General features: G+C 43.3%; 1 protein-coding gene and 1 pseudogene across 10 annotated transcripts in view; both read left to right on the plus strand.

Moving 5' to 3' along the window:
* Positions 1-17,096, plus strand: part of FAM120A (family with sequence similarity 120 member A) — a 120,266-nt gene that overhangs the window by 83,401 nt on the left and 19,769 nt on the right. For all 9 annotated transcript variants that reach the window (XR_013532171.1, XR_013532172.1, XM_035298936.3 and 6 more), the window contains exons 11-12: positions 10,407-10,656; positions 15,833-15,947. Coding sequence is in view for 7 of the 9 variants with exons in the window: in XM_035298936.3 (XP_035154827.1) it covers positions 10,407-10,656; positions 15,833-15,947 (365 nt within the window). In the remaining 2 variants the exon portion in view is untranslated. The remainder of the gene's footprint in view (positions 1-10,406; positions 10,657-15,832; positions 15,948-17,096) is intronic.
* Positions 961-9,963, plus strand: LOC108591679 (keratin, type II cytoskeletal 7 pseudogene; annotated as a pseudogene). Its single transcript, XR_013532181.1, has one exon. The product of XR_013532181.1 is annotated as a keratin, type II cytoskeletal 7 pseudogene (transcript).

The raw sequence follows: 17,096 nt of genomic DNA on the forward strand, positions 1-17,096 counted from the left end.
AGAAGCCAGGAAAGGCCACAGCTTTCATGATGTCAGTCTGCTCTGACCTTCTCTGAGCAGGCCAACTCCAGCTGGAATCAGAGGTCGCTGGAATGGAGCCATCAAAAGCAAGAAAAGGCAAGAAGGGTTGGGGAAGTCTGAAATGACTCAAGCGAATGGGGGTGCTAGGTGGAGGGAGGAAAGGGACACAGGAGAATACAGAACAGGATGGTGGCGGCAGGTGGCACTGGGTCTTCTCTTGAGACGTGGCTGAGATGGCCAAAGGAAGGCTGTATCTTCAAAGTGAGAACTTCCCTTCTCTCCTCCTCTTTCTTTTTCGGGATGGGAGACTGAATAGTTTGGTTATTGTTACATTATTTTTTTGACCAATGGGGAGGATTTAGTGGGGGTGAGGTAAAATTATCAGATTGAATAGGAAGAACTAGTAAGTTCTGATAAAGAGTTTATGTTAGTAGATGTAGGTGGGAAGGAGGAGCAGAGGCAGGAGTCCGTACTTTGGGGCCACCTTTGTTGGTGAAGGCAGGAAGAATTGGGGATAAGGATACCTCAGGTTTGGTTTGAGAAAGGGAGTCAGCTGGCACTGAGGAAAAGGACAGGGGCCCAGCCAGCTGCACTTATGAATTGATCATGGAGCATGGATATTTTCTCCACTGTGGAGGCTGTAGTTCATAGCGTAGTACTTCTTCAATGGTAAATGAGATTTTTAGAGTGACTTCATAAACATTTATGTCTATTGCTATTGTGTGTGTTACTCTTAGAGCAGGGCGCAGCAGACAGTGAAAGAATGAATAATTGGTTTAGGTACACACAGCTTATTGGGGATGAAGACCCAGTCTGGTGCATCAGAAAATTAAACTCTGTTGTGTGAGAGCGTGGATAAGTGCTGAAATGCTTTGAAAGGTCAGTGCTAAACAAATTGCAGTCTTTTATGCTCAAGTAATTTATAAACTTTGATTTTGACTTTTCTGTAGAAATGGGGGCTATTGAAGCTTTGGTACAAATGATGTTTCCATTTAGAAAGATGAGTGGAATGTATGGACCAAACTAAAAAGCAGAAATGAAGCCTTTAAGTAGGTGGTGCAGATGACCTTTGCCTAGACAGTTAAGACCCTACAACTTAAGTGTTTAGAAAAATGCATTATTACTATGCTATGACAAATAAAAATTTACTTCTGAATGGAAAATGTGTAGCTTTGACCTCTGAGTTTAGAAGTTGAGAGACCTTACTCAGTACTGTAATTTCAGTGGGTGAGATTTTTGTAAGCAGCTTTGGAGTATAGGTGTTTATAGGGAGCTGATAAAATTGAACTTGTTTTGTGCGTCAGTTACATTTATGAGGGGAAGACAAGCCTATAAAAAAGGTTTTTATGTCAGTGATGCATCTGTGATAATCACCCTAATTGGAACATCAGCTCTCCAGAAGTGAAATTTTTGTTTTGAGACTCTCTTGTGATTGTTAAGCCTGAATGCTCTCAACTTACTCAAAACCAACCTTGTTTGAGAATTGAGTAATGTGCACAGCGTGATCTATGTTCATGAGCATTGCATGCATTAAAATGCCTTTCATGTAACCTGTTCATTAGATTTTAGCTGACTAAATACTGATCCTGCTCAGGCCATTTATTTGAACTTTATTACTTGAAATATCTGTTAATTGGTTGCATATTTTTGTACTAATGAGAGTGCTATAACTTCTTGACACTCTAAATAGGACAGGAAAATGTTTGTGCCACAATGAAACTGACATCGAAAAGTCTCTCAGGAGTTCTTGATTGACTAGATGGAAAAATGATTGTATTTAGATCTTGTTGAAACTTGCTGTCTAGTCTATGGCCACTCTTGGACCACATATAGGTTGAATGAAATTATTGGCATAGTAGAAGAAGATCGATGAGCCAAAGGAGTCCTGGAAGGACATGTCCCTGTGAAGGATTGTTCTCCCCTGACCCCGCTTCCTTGGATTTCTGATGTGGTCTGGCAACCCAGCCCTCTGCATATGGGCTCCAGAGAGAGCCTGCTGCTCCAGTAGCTGGCGTGGCCGTTTATGAATGGAAAATCTGTGATCTAAAATAGCTTCAGAACCTTATCTGCGTAGATAAATGTTCCTGTTAATGGTCACTGTAACAATAAAGAATGTCTCAAGATGGCCTTCTTATCAGAGAGAACTATTGAAAAGGCAGGCATGTTGAAGTCTTAAGGGTTGCCCAAAAATATTTAATTGTCAGCAAATTTAACACATGTATTCATTTGGAAGCGTAGTCAGTGATTAGGGTATATGATCAAGTGTTCATAATTTGCAGTTAACATTCCTGTGATTTACCAAAGTTTCATTTTTAAGGTCACTATATGGTGAAAGTAGGATACTATACCCTTAAAAATTTTTAGCCCTTCTTCTCCTGAACTAGGTGATAGCAAAAAATAAAATAAAATAAATAAAAATTCCAACTATATTACATGCTGGCAGTTTATTTTCCACCCCTAAGTTCTGTAATTTCACCTTAGGAAATTCAGAAAGATATTTGCTTATCATGGCAGTATCTGCCTTGGAATTCTAAGCCCTGCCAGTGGTGCATGTGGAGAGAACTATTAACACCCAGGGGCATTCAGATTCCTGCAGACGTGCTCCACAGTGATAGTGGCACCTGCTGGTAGGGAGGGTGGAACCCAGGGACCTTTCTGTTGTTGGGCCTGGAGATGAGCCCCGGGTCTGACACAAGAACTCCTGGCTTTGAAGCTTTCATCTTACAAAAATACAGGTGCTGTAGTGAGTTTCTTCTACTTATTCCTGTGGTGGAGGTGGTTATGTGCCTCAATGGCTTTTCCTCCTTCCGGGTGCTTCTTGGTCACTCTCAGTCACTGGGGTTCTTCCTCTCCAAGGGTCAGTGGGAGGGGCTGCAGTGGTTTGAGGGCAAACAAGGCAGACTAAAAGGCCTACATTTTAAAAGATTGTAGGGTAATAAGTATCCCCAACAATAACTGAAGAGCACAAAGTTCAGAAAGTAAAGCTCAGTGATTTGCACATTTTTAAAATTAGCATTATCCACTTAATAAAATTGGCCTTCGGCCGAGTGTCCCCCAAGGTCAGCGAGTGCGCGCTCCTCCTCTCCCGCCGCTAGGTTCAGCCTGGCCCAGCCACCATGTCCATCCACTTCAGCTCCCTGCTGTTCAGCTCGCGCTCCGCCGGCTTCTCCGGCCGCTGTGCCCAGGTGCGCCTGAGCTCCACGCACCCCGGTGGCTTCGGCAGCAGCAGCCTCTACGGCCTGGGCGCCTCGCCGCTGCGCGTGACCATGCGCTCCGCCTATGGGGGCCCGGTGGGCGACGGCATCCGCGAGGTCACCATCAACCAGAGCCTGCTGGCCCCGCTGCGGCTGGACACAGACCCCTCCCTCCAGCGGGTGCGCCAGGAGGAGCGTGAGCGGATCAAGACCCTCAACAAGTTTGCCTCCTTCATCGACAAGGTGCGTTTTCTGGAGCAGCAGAACAAGCTGCTGGAGACCAAGTGGGCGCTGCTGCAGGAGCAGAAGTCAGCCAAGAGCAGCCGCCTCCCAGACATCTTTGAAGCCCAGATTTCTGGCCTTAGGGGGCAGCTTGAGGCGCTGCAGGTGGATGGGAGCCGCCTAGAGGCGGAGCTGCGGAGCATGCGGGATATGGTGGAGGACTTCAAGAATAAATACGAAGATGAAATTAACCACCGCACGGCTGCTGAGAATGAGTTTGTGGTGCTGAAGAAGGATGTGGGTGCTGCCTACATGAGCAAGGTGGAGCTGGAGGCCAAGGTGGTCGCCCTGAATGATGAGATCAACTTCCTCAGGACCCTCCATGAGACGGAGTTGACAGAGCTGCAGTCACAGATCTTGGACACGTCCGTGGTGCTGTCCATGGACAACAGCCGCTCCCTGGACCTAGACGGCATCATCGCCGAGGTCAAGGCTCAGTACGAGGAGATGGCCAAGTGCAGCCGGGCTGAGACCGAAGCCTGGTACCAGACCAAGTTTGAGACCCTCCAGGCCCAGGCTGGGAAGCATGGGGATGATCTACGGAATACCCGGAGCGAGATTGCAGAGATGAACCGGGCCATCCAGAGGCTGCAGGCTGAGATCGACGCCATCAAGAACCAGCGTGCCAAGTTGGAGGCCGCCATTGCTGAGGCTGAGGAGCGTGGGGAGCTGGCACTCAAGGATGCTCGTGCCAAGCAGGAGGAGCTGGAGGCTGCCCTGCAGCGGGCCAAGTAAGACATGGCACGGCAGCTGCGTGAGTACCAGGAGCTGATGAGCGTCAAGCTGGCCCTGGACATCGAGATTGCCACATACCGCAAGCTGTTGGAGGGGGAGAAGAGCCGGTTGGCCGGAGATGGAGTGGGAGCCGTGAATATCTCTGTGGTGAATTCCACTGGAGGCAGTGGCAGTGGCAGTGGTGGTGGCATTGGGCTGAGCTTCGGGGGAACCATGGGCAGCAATGCCCTGAGCTTCTCCAGCAGTGCGGGTCCTGGGGCCCTGAAGGCTTATTCCATCCGGACCACATCCACCAGTCGCAGGAGCGCCCACAACTGAGCTGCCTCCCACCCCTCCGTTTCCCCAGCCACTGCCCACAGTCCCAGGAAGATTCCCCTCCCTGCCTCCCATGCCTGTTCCCAAGACCGCGAGACAGTCTGGAAAGTGATGTCAGAATAGCATCCAATAAAGCAGCCTCGTTCTGAGGCCTGAGTGAAAATAAAATAAAATAAAATAAAATTGGCCTTCGTTTCTTGCCTCCCATTTCTTATAAAAGTCTTTCCTAGTCCCTCAAAATTAAGTAAGAGAAACAGACTTATTATAAGTAGATAAAAATTATATACACATGAAATAAATTGATGGAATGAGGGAACAAGTTTATAGATGATGAGTACTATTTTTATGAAAGATTTTCCTATATTTATTCCTGTAGTTTTAAACCACCAAGAAAAGCCGAAAGGAGCAATTTTTCCTGGTCCAGTTTGCTTTAGAAATGTTTTTATTTGTGCTAATAATTGGAAATGCTAATAAAAAATAAGTCTACTCACTGTGGATTATATTATGAAGTAATAGTTTAATCAATATTACTGTGCTGATTTAATATGTGTGAAAATTGGTATTGTAAACATTTTCCCCATGATTTCTGTGTTAGTAAGTCTGTCTGAATTTCTTTATTCTACAAAGATTTCTAGGAGCAGCACTGACTTTTTTTCACAGAACTTTGAGAAGATCAGCACAAGAGACGATTGCTGAGGAAGCCAAGTGATATGACAGGCCAATCTGTAATATTACTCTTTTGGATTAATATTTATTTCATAAGTCCTCAAACTCTTTTTTTTTTTTTTTAAACCAGTGTTACTTGCCAATCCTTGAACTTTTGAGTTTCTAATATAGTTGGAATAACGTACATGGAATGAGGAATAAGAACAGCATTGATCCACATGTCTGTAATACCATATTCTGCTACGTGTCCTGTGCCTTACTAAGCATTTATATTTTTGTGGACAGTGGGCTGCTCCATCCTCAAATATCAAAGGTTTAAGAAAATATCCATAGCCTTTTACCTTTGAGAATTAAAGAGGGTGCTTACCGATGTGTCACCTGAGGAGAAGGAGAACTCAACCTGCTACCTACATGCTGGGGCTGCTTAGAAGTTAAGGGACAGTTTTTCTGTTAGAAGGAAAGAACAGTCTTCATTGTGTCCATTTTTCTGTTCCTGCCCTGATATAAATGAGTTGGAGGTTTTTGTTGTTGTTTATGATCATAACAATCCCAGGAAAGCTCAGCAAGTATAATAGTGGCTCCTCCCTCAATACACACAACCAGAAGTCTAGTCAGCCACCATGTTGGAAGCCATTCATCTCTACACGTCTCTTCCTCACCTATGAACACGCGTGTATGCATGCTGCAGCTCTCTCTCCTGCTCCCTTAGTGGGCATTGCTAATTAATGGTGGTGCTTTGGCACTAAGCTTAGAGACATACTTTAATAATACAGTCTTATAGGGGGCCACTCCAGCAAGTTGGGATTTGCGTACAAAATGAACCATGTATATTATTCCTGTGCTGCTATAGATCCAAAGTCAGCATTATAACAGATTTCCAAGGTGGCTTAGTTGTCATATCTTTTTTTTTTTTTTTTTTTTTTGAGATGAAGTCTCCCTCTGTCACCCAGGCTGGAGTGCAGTGGCACGATTTTGGCTCCCGAGTAGCTAGGATTACAGGTGCCTACCACCATGCCCGGCTAATTTTGTATTTTTTTAGTAGAGACGGGGTTTCTCCATGTTGGTCAGGCTGGTCTGGAACTCCTGACCTCAGGTGATCCACCTACCTTGGCCTCCCAAAGTGTTGGGATTACGGGCGTGAGCCACCGCACCCAGCCTGGTTGTCATATTACATGTGCTACTCAAAGAAGATGAGTAACATCTGATGGAACACATTGAGTTTTTACGACAGCTTAAGTACGATAGTATTTTATGGCTCCAAATTGTACTTTGAAGGGGTGCTTTCTGTAAGGAAAATGCGTTATAAGTTTAGCATCCAGTAACATGTCTGCCCTAGAGTTGTTTTTGCCAGTGTAAAAATTTGCTTTAGTGTAAGGTAAAGAAGACAGTTTAATATTCATTCTTTTAGAACTAGGCTACTTCCTGAAGTAGTGAATTTTTCTGATAGTTGAAAAGATGAGGTTAGTATTTGTTGATAGTGATACACAAGATTTATTCATAGGTCTTCAGCTAGATGAGCTGACCTACAGGAATTTCTTACTGTTTTAATAAGACACAGTAGGAACATGTTTCTCTTCAAAACTACCAGTACAGAGTTCCATTTTACACCACCATGCTTTCTCTAACTCCCAGATGGTACCCACCCAGGATGTGCTGGAGCCCAATGCCATGGGCAAGCCCACATACCCACAGGTTTCTGTAAAGACTCGAGTACCTTGCTGTGAGCTGGCTACTTTTATTTGCTTATTTCCTCTGGGTTGAGTAATACCAGGAGGGCTGAGAAGCCCAGAGAGAAGAGCAGCAGGTGCTCCCATCTCTAGTGGCTGTCCTTCAGCTGCCCTTTTGCAGGTGGTTTATAAAGCAGAACCAAGCTTTCTTCTTTCCTCAACTCCTTCCACCTTTGAGGGTGCTGCGTCAACCTGAAAATTGGATATCCCTTGGAATTCTTCATAAGCACTAATTTTTAATTAATGTAAGTAATGTATAAAACCTGAATCAATCTCACACAGTTTTCGCTACATAATGAGAGGCGCTAGGTGCTTTTTATATTTAATCATCAGAACTGTATTGCAAAGTTAGTTGTGACCTCTTATCTTAGTCCTGGATCTAGGCCAGGGTCTGAGAACTCAAGGAGACCCTCCTTTTCAGGCACACACCCATGCAGATTGCCCGCCTCTCCCTTGCCACAGCCCTACGTGGCACATAGTAGATGTTCCGTAAATACTGATTAACTGATTGGCCTAAGGTTCTACCTCTCTTCTGTGGTGGAAGACTCAGAAGATCTCTAACTGTTGGAGATGAGCACCTTTGCTTCTGGGCAAGCCTTTGTGTCAGTCACATCTATTTTCTTTGATAAAGACATGTATTTCTTGAATTGGACTTGCTTTTCTTGTCATGACTGTTGCACATGGGCAACAACATGCTTAGTGCTGTGAAAGAGGACACTATCCCCCCTCTGTCCCTACTGTGCCTACAGGCTTACCCGAGACAGTTCTGAGCCCTTATAGGACTCAGGGCAGCCTTTGGCTGGGGTATTGCCGTGAGTCCATCAACAAGGGTCCAGTTTTAGCTCTCAGGAGTATGTTTACCTGTTTCTGTCTGGGCTGTGTAGAGTCTAGAGACACAGTGCCAGGCCAGGTTCATTCAGACATACAGGAGGCCCTCAGAGCTCTAATGTGGAGAGTTGTTGGAGCCTGCAGCTGAGTGCATGCTTCTGAGGATACCATGCATTAGGACTAGTGCCTGTGACCTCCACTTCACTGTGTGACCTAGGGCCTCATGGGAGGAACTCTGCAGAGGCCTAAAGGTTTTTAAATTGAGAAGGAAAATCTTCTACCAATAGTTTTTTTTCCTGGAATGAAAACAAAACATAAACGGTTGCTAAAATGATTAAAGAGAGGTGAGAACAGAGTCGAAAGGGAAAGAAAAAAATGACAAAGTAAAGATGTGTTTATTAATTATGGCTCTCTTGAAAACCCCTAGGGGACTCCTAACAGGCACAACCTAAACCCATGCTCTGTGTGTGTGGTATGTTTCACTGTGTATATTGTGGCATGTGTGTGGTGGTGGGATGTGTGAGGTGGGATTTGTTGGTGGGGGGTATGTTGTGTGAAGTATGTGATGTGTGTGTGGTATGAAATGTGTGTCCTGTGTGTTTGTGAGGTGTGTATATGTGGAGTAATCTGATACCAACATAGCGTATTGGCAAACAGCTTATTCTGGAAGCCCCGCCTTGTCTGTTTTCTCTTGGGGCCAAGCAGCCTTGGTGTTAGATCACAGGAGGGAAGTCAGGGTCAGCTCACAGGAAGGCCTGTGCATGGTAGTGGTGGTTGTGGAGTCCTGTATGTTCCAACACTACTTCTTGGAAGGCTTCCGGAAGCTGAGCTGTCCTGCAGATCCACAGGATTGGGGTGGGGGCGGTGCCTTAGATTGTGCGTCCAACGACAGGGTCTGCTTCGTGATGGAGACTTTACTGGTTTTATATCTACACTTAAAAGTATTGAATAAAAACAAATAAGCATGTATTTATGTATACATGTATGTCTGTGTTTTGACTTGATGGACTTTAAGCATTTGGAGTGTTTGAAATAGTCCTTTAACATCTAAACACTAAGATATTCAAATGTAATGACAGACATTTGCCTAATGAGAGCAGTAACATTTTTGTAAAAGGAAAATTTTCAGTGGCTGCCTTAACTTGTACCCCAGCTGTGCCCTGCAGGCTTCATGTAAGGGGACACTATCTGGAGTTGGCTCCAGAAGGGCTTGTCACAGAGCCCTTGCAGTGAGATCTTGACTCAATGTGTTCCTATATGTGACACTGTTACCTGACTGGTCAGGTAGTGAAATGTGTTTAAGCATTTTTTTTTTCTGTTGCTGAGAAAGTATGTATCCAAGTATCTAACTCCTGGCGTTTTTCATGACATTTTAAGAGATTATTGTATTGCCTGATTATATTTAGACTCAGAGTGGAACTGGAGATTAGCCAGTAATACATTTAACTCTGTCCTGCTTTTGGATTCTTCTGAATGCCTTAGGTATTACTTTAGAGAAGACAAACCCAGATAGATTAATGTAATTTGGATAGAATGAATGTGTTGAAGATCAAATTAGAGTTTATGATAGCATCCTGGTCTCCGAACAGCCACTGACCTTGGAGTGGGCTGTGTACTGGAGTGTGTTAGCCAGGGACAGTGCCCTTGCTCATGTGTAGCAGCACTGGGCAAGGGGTCACACTGGGCCCTGCTGTGGTTCTGGTGTTTATTCAACTAAAGTGAACCACTTGTTACTTATGAAATGCACACTCAGATTTCCCTATTGGGTCGTTACCTCAGTGCAGTTGATGAAATTTTAACATTCTACTATGCAGTATGGATTATTTTTGTTTTATTTCCTTGTCACTGTTTTTTCCTTAATTTATTGGGAAATCAACTGGGAAAATGTGAATGTTTATGTATTTGTAAGATTGACTAACAGTAAAACATTTGTGGATAAAAGGTATTGTTTTTGTGTTATGTCAACTTAGAACTTCTTGTCCTTTTTGAGACCAAGTGTTGGATAACTTTATACTCTGAAGTCTTGCTGAATAGAATTACTGTGTGCTGGCATCATCTGGGACTTCAACACTTGGAATATGTGCATCTGCTTGTGTTTTATGGCCAGTCTTAAAAATAGAGTTTAACAGTTAAATTTGTTAAAGTGGGAAGTTCAGTAAAGTGGCTACTGAATACAAATTATTTCTCAAATCTAATTTGTGAGGGTATTTATCTATGTAGAAAGAGATTACCTATCCAAATTGGATTTGGCATGTTAAAATAATTAGATAACCACATACTTCTGTGAATGACACCAGTTGTTATAACTAAAACTATTTGTAGATATAACATGTTAAATGAATTTTTGTCTAACATCTTGATTTATACACGTTAATTATATGAGGAAATCAAGTCATGATTTGATTGGATGAAACTTATTTGTTGCCTGAAATCTAAAGAAGCTGTTAATTGCATGGAATAGAGGGGCAAACAAAATACCCACAAGGATTTGATGGTTGGTGGTTTGCTAGGGAGAGAATGCATTGTTACCTGAGAGGCGATTTCTTCAGACCAATTACTAGAGCTGCTTATGTTTGTTAAGACTGAAAGTAGGTGAATGATGCATGAATGTGTCTTCTCTGTTTTTTTGTTTCTGTAGTCTCACCAGTGATCATTAAAGAATGGGCAGCTTACAAAGGGAAGTCTCCTCAAACCCCGGAACTGGTTGAAGCTCTTGCCTTCAGGGAGTGGACCTGTCCCAACCTGAAGAGGCTATGGTTGGGCAAGGCGGTGGAGGACAAGAACCGCAGAATGAGGGCCTTCTTGGCCTGCATGAGGTCGGACACCCCGGCCATGCTCAACCCTGCCAATGTGCCCACTCACCTCATGGTGCTCTGCTGCGTCTTACGGTGGGTGCCATGCATGGGAGCTGGGACCTGGGTCCCAGCCAGTTGTAGGGGCTGTGACCACAGTGTCAGATGAGTTGTAGAGAGGATGTAAAGTTTATTCCAGATCAATCATGTTGTCTGTTGAAGTTTATTCTTATCCCACATTTATATATGTGATAGAAATGTAGGCTATGTAAATGCAATCTAGATTTTAATAGCTATGATACAGTATGTTTGTAGGTACATTTTGTAAGCATGTATGGTATATAAATATTATATAGTGATTTTAAACATAGTTTATTATTTAAATATTGGAGATTTTGAAGGCTATAAGAGGAGATTATTCTTATATATTATTTGGAATTCTTCTATAGGGAAAACGTGCCTCTTCTTCCCCCTTCATTTATTTAATCATTTACAATCACACATTGCTTAATGATGGGGATACATTTTGATAAATGTGTCATTAAGTGATTGTCATTGTGCAAAACATCATAGCGTTTTTACACAAACATGATGGCGAGTGTTTGTATATCTAAACGTGAAAAAGTACAGTCAAAATATGGTATTACAATCTTATGGGACCACCATTATATCAGTATGGACTCCTGTCCTCTTTTTACAGGGTCATAATCAATTCACTTGGGGTTATATCCAGCTCTGCTTCACCCTTGCTCACATTGTCCCAGCTCTGGCCTTGGGAGCTGTCTTAGGTTGGCCTTTGTGACACACCCATTCTCTTGTTTGGGAAGAGCTTCCTTGCTTTTTGGCCCTATGAGATACTTCAGGCATGCTTTTTGTTTCCCTGCTCCAGCGTCAGCCATCTCTCCAAAGAGCAGCCCTGGTTCCTTGTCATGAAGAAGATATCTGGAAACTCAGGTCTGGGTGCTGGTGTGGTTCTGCTGCCAGGATATCTCTGCGTCTATGCCCTCACAGCCCATAGCTCAGGTGTATGGGTAGATACTGTTGATGTTTTGGAGTTCAGTTGAGTTAGGATGCATACTAGATGTTCATTAGGTTTTATAGTTGATTGGTTTGATTTGGTTTTAAACGAACTTCAAACATAGAGAAAAGTCGCAAGTACAATATAGAAACCTTTTTTTTTTTAACTTACTTTACTGATTTTCTAACAAATGAGGGCATTTTACTTTATAACCACCATAGAGCCATCAAAATCAATCCATAGTGATGCTGTAGTCCATTCCACCCTTCAGAGTTGTTAGGCTTGTCCCAATAGTGTCCTTCATGACAAGGAACCTGTTCCTCTTCCAGGTCCTCTCTTTGCTTTCAGGAGTGATGCCCTGCCTGGAGGTGCACATCTCCTGTCCCGTTAGGCAGGACACTGGCTCTGAGGATTTGGTGCAGGGTATCTGTGGCTTCTCTGTGTGGAGCTGCTCTCATCTTTTGTGACTGTCATGTGGAAGTGCTTGGAGGCCCCGTAAAGGTTTCACTTCTCAGACAGCTAGCACATTTGTAGCAGCATGGACTCAGAGCCTTCTGTTTCTCTGGGGGCCCTCAGTTCAGTGTACCATCGTCTGTTTTGATGTTCCCCTTGTTACCTTGCCAGCTGGCCTTTGTTGTCTTCTCTGAGCACCTCTTTACTTCTCCACAGATGTTCTGCTTGCCCCTGTTCTGCTTGTCCTTTCTCCCTGCCTCACCCCTGGCATCTCCATTTCTCCAAGCAGCCCTCGTTCCTCCAAGTGGGGGATGGCATTTAGAAGCCAGACTCTTAGAGCTGGAGGTTCCTTGCTGTGGGAACTTTGCTGCCCTGGCCCTCCCAGTGCAGCATGGGAGGATCCACCCCAACACTGCTGCTGTGTGTTCCTATTTCTCATTGAAAACAGTGTTTTCACCCTCGTCCCTCCAAGCTGGCACAGTCCAGCATCCCTCCCACTTTCATAGGGTATGGTCTAGCACCCTGCTGCACTCACTGCTTCTGGCTCTGGCAGTGAAAGGCTTGGCTGGGAAGCCCTATGCCCCCTTATTTGGTCAGGATCCTTGTGTGGTGCAGTCCCCATTGCCCCTACTTCTTTTGGGGGCCTGCCTCACCCTCTGGGCTGGCACTGCCTGTGCAGGGACGACTGACCGTCCTTCCTACTAGATCTCAACTACCTGACTTTAGGAAGGGAGGGACACAGCTTATTCATGTTTTTATTTCCTGATGTTTCTTAAATTTATAACAAATGTTAAGGCCAATAACTTATTTAGGAGACTCAATTAAACAGAGATTGACTTAGAGCACAGTGTGTCAGCTGAACATGATTTCCATTGAAGACTGGCTCATGGGAAAGACTCCTCCTTTTTTTTTTAAGTGGAGGTTTTTTGCTCTTTCTGTCCAGGCTGGAGTGCTGTGGTGCCATCTCAGCTCACTGCAACCTCTGCCTCCGGGGTTCAAGCGATTCTCCTGCCTCAGCCTCCTGAGTAGCTGGGATTACAGGCATATGCCACCATACCCAGCTAATTTTTTTTTTTTGTTTATTAGAAATGGGGTTTCACCATGTTGGTCAGGCTGGTCTTGAACTCCTGACCTCAGGTGATGCACCCGCCTCGGCCTCCCAAAATGCTGGGATTACAGGCAGGAGCCACCGTGCCCAGCTGACTCCTCCTTTATTTTTGCTTTTAGAGGCTTCTGGTTTTTTCTGATGGCAAATTCAATTAAGGACGTGTTTTTATCAATAACAATATTATATTCATAGAAAGCTTAAGACTGGGTTCTCTGAGATCAAGTTAGCAATAATGAATTTGATTACTTTTATATATTTTTCTCTTCCAAGTTTAGTATGACACGTGGCCTTTAGCAGAGCACCTAACTGGCCACCATATACTTGACCTAAGGTGCATACTAGGACCCTGTGTGAGGACATACTCTGGGGCCGCACGGCCATGGCAGGATGAGCTGCTATTGCACTATAGGAGGCTAGGGCCACATCGTTTCAGCTTTGTGTTTAAGTTCATGCTCAGACTCATGATGTGGTCCCATTTGCTGTATTTTCTGTGCTCCTCCAGTGGCTGGTGCCTTGTGGCCTGCTCTGTGTGGGCACTGAGATGCAAGGACAGGGAAGAAGCCATGCAGCTGGTCCTCGTGGCATTGCCTCCCATCCTGCTCTGTTTGCTCGTCTTGTTGCCTGGGACCTGGCAGTGAATGCAAGCCCTTTGTCAGCAGTGATACCAGAAACACCTGTGCCATCTCTTCAGCACTGTTGAGATGGCCGTCAGCAAGACAGAAATGAATGGGCATGACCATGCTCCAGTAACCTTTTTACAAACACAGGCAGCCAGCTCATAGCTTGTTTTTTTAATTCCTTTGTGGACTATTATCAATTTCTGTTGGACAGATGTTTCTTTGTGATTAGAGTCAGGTGATGCCTTTGGGGCATCACACCCACAGAAGGGGTATGATGGTCTTCTCATTGCTCCTTAAGGCAGTTTAGTTTTTGCTTTTACTAGTGATGTGTCAGTCATAAACCTTTTGCAAAGGATGTGATTTTTGTCATTGCAAATATTGATGGTTTAATTAAATAAAACTTTCACATCATTCTTTTATATATCTGATCAAATGTAAATACCATACAAATGTAACATTCGCTGTTCACCTTGAGATTGCATTTACATCCTACTTTTGCCACATTAATTTGACCATGACATATATAAGTGCTCTGTGCCTCAGTTTCACCTTCTGTGAACTGGGATAATTATTATTCCTGCCTCAGAGTTTCTATGACAGTAGATGAGTTAAAGTGTGTAAAGTGCTTAGACCAGTGCCTTGGCACCTAGCGAGCACATAAACTTTCCACTTTGGGCTTCAACTGAAAATATCTCAGTGAGCTGTCTAGAACCTCTCCTACTTAGTTTGTGTTCCCATGGATGAATATTAATACAAGAATAATTTAGTGCTTAGCACCAACTCTGACCTTGGGTTTTGTTAAAACTCAGATTTTAAGCACTGAGCAAACTTACTCTGTAGATGGGAATAGAAAGAACTTTGTTAAGCATGTCATAGTTCTCTGATCTCCTTTTGAGTTATTTGCCAGAAATCACTTAGTAATCTATCATCAGAAGTTATTTTTAGTGATCAGCTGGCAACTTGATTAGATCATCCTTCAAGTTTATTGAATGCAAAGAACTGGGAACCGTTAGACTTCAGAAAGGTTTATGATTAAGTCATTATAATTAGCCCTTTACTTTCTCATGCCCAGACACTCCTTGGGATTGTGCTTGCACAGTGCTCTAGGGTGTTTGTGATTCAGGCAGCGCTGTTACCGAGAAGGTTGGAGACTCTCAGTTAGACCTGTTCTAGTTGAAGTTGAAGATTTGGAGATTGTCCTTCAGCAGCCACGTCAGGGTGCACATATTTTACTGTGACTCTAGTGATGGTCCTGTGCATTGCTTTTTTTTTTTTGAGACGGAGTTTCGCTCTTGTTACCCAGGCTGGAGTGCAATGGCATGATCTCGGCTCACCGCAACCTCCGTCTCCTGGGTTCACGCAATTCTCCTGCCTCAGCCTCCTGAGTAGCTGGGATTACAGGCATGAGCCACCATGCCCAGTTAATTTTTTGTATTTTTAGTAGAGACGGGGTTTCACCATGTTGACCAGGATAGTCTCCATCTCTTGACCTCGTGATCCACCTGCCTCGGCCTCCCAAAGTGCTGGGATTACAGGCGTGAGCCACTGCGCCTGGCGCATTGCTTTTCTTGAGTCTGACTCCCCCGCACCTTGTGGTACTGACCCCATCTTTGGTTGTTTACCTGCTCTGTGGACCTGCAGCTGCAGAGTGGCTAGGCAATGGTCTTTGCTTTTGATCTCAGGATTTCTCTTTTTATTTGCACCTAGGGTCTGCCCCCTGGGTATCCTGGCTTGAACAAAAAAATGAATGAATTCTGAAAATTGGTACTTAGAATGTACTTTCAGGGTTTAAATACTTCAGAAGAGTGAAGTTGTATCACAAATCACTGACCAGCTAGTTTTCAGTATGCACAATTTTAATTATTCTAAAGTAAAACATTCTGATCATCTTGGGTGATTATGTTTTTATTCATAATGGCATCATCAAGTGAAAATAGAAAAGCTGAGTAAGAAATCATGTGGGTCTTCTTAGCTCACCTAATCCGGAATTTACCTAGAACCTCCCACTGGGCTTGTCCCTGTGACAGCTGACCACTCAGTAATCACCAAGCTTTCATTTCTGCCCCTTACCAGGTACATGGTGCAGTGGCCAGGAGCACGCATCCTCCGGCGTCAGGAGCTGGATGCCTTCCTGGCTCAGGCACTGTCCCCCAAACTCTATGAGCCTGATCAGCTCCAGGAACTCAAGGTAATTTATCAGCTTCATTACATTGTCTTGGACAGTCTCGCTTTGGATTTTGGTGTAATACAGTTAACTTTCAACAGGCAGAATTGCTAATTCTTTAAACTAATTGCTTTAGTGCACTAAACTAATAAAACTAATATGATAAAAACTTGATCAATTGCCTTCATGGCAAAAGGAATACTGAATATTCCTTTCTAGTTATGGATTTACTATCCCCAGTTTGGAAATGATTAGTCCTACTGTTATCAGAGATTGATTTCCCCTTGTTTACCATTGGGTGTTTATTCTTATTTACCACATCATAAAATAAACTTGCTTTTTATATATTAGGAGGGGATTCCAAACCCTGAGAGGGCTTGATCTTAAGAATTTTCTAACATCTAACAAGGATTCTTTTTCTTATTTCATTTCATTGTTCCTAATTACAACATTAGTTTTCTCTAAAAAATATTCTTTGCCCCTCTAGTATTATAAAATCCCTTTTAAAAAACCACTTGAAGAACGATGTTACATCATCATTTCTGTGCCCCTTTAAGTCAGCATTTAACATCATATTCCTTTTAATTTTGCCTTCTAGTAATTCCTTTTGTTCTTTGTTTTAACAATATTGATTTTTCTTCAAGTTGTCACCTAATTTTTTAGTGTGAATATCTTTTTCGGTATACTTTCATTAGTTACCTGGTTCACATGGTTGTAATTGCTTTCTAATTTCCACATAAAATTTTAGAAAGTTCAAGACTTTTCAAAGCTGGTTAAATTAGTAGATCAACCTTTTCTTTTCAATGTATAGGATTTTGTTTTTTTCTTTGCCATCAGTTCTTTTGTTTTGTTTTGTTTTACAGAGTTTGATTTGTAATCAGTTAATCTCTTTCGACAAAGTTGCCTTCACCTTAGCTCTTTTTGACATTCTTTATGAAGGCATTCTTTCCAGCAGGGGAATTTTAGCCTCACTTTATAGATTATCAGTATTCAGTAGTTGTTGCTTAATAAATTTCTAGTTTTCCCTAAATTATCATGTTAAATTGAGTAATTTGGTGTTAAGTGACCCTCCTCAACTGTGTGGAGCTCACCTGAGACTTCTTATGACTTAGAAATAAGCTAAGTAAAAAAACTGAAACTTAGGAGAATTCACTTCAAATTATATTCTTTGCT

The sequence above is a fragment of the Callithrix jacchus genome, chromosome 1, assembly GCF_049354715.1.
Source record: "Callithrix jacchus isolate 240 chromosome 1, calJac240_pri, whole genome shotgun sequence".
Classification (NCBI taxonomy): Eukaryota; Metazoa; Chordata; class Mammalia; order Primates; family Cebidae; genus Callithrix; species Callithrix jacchus.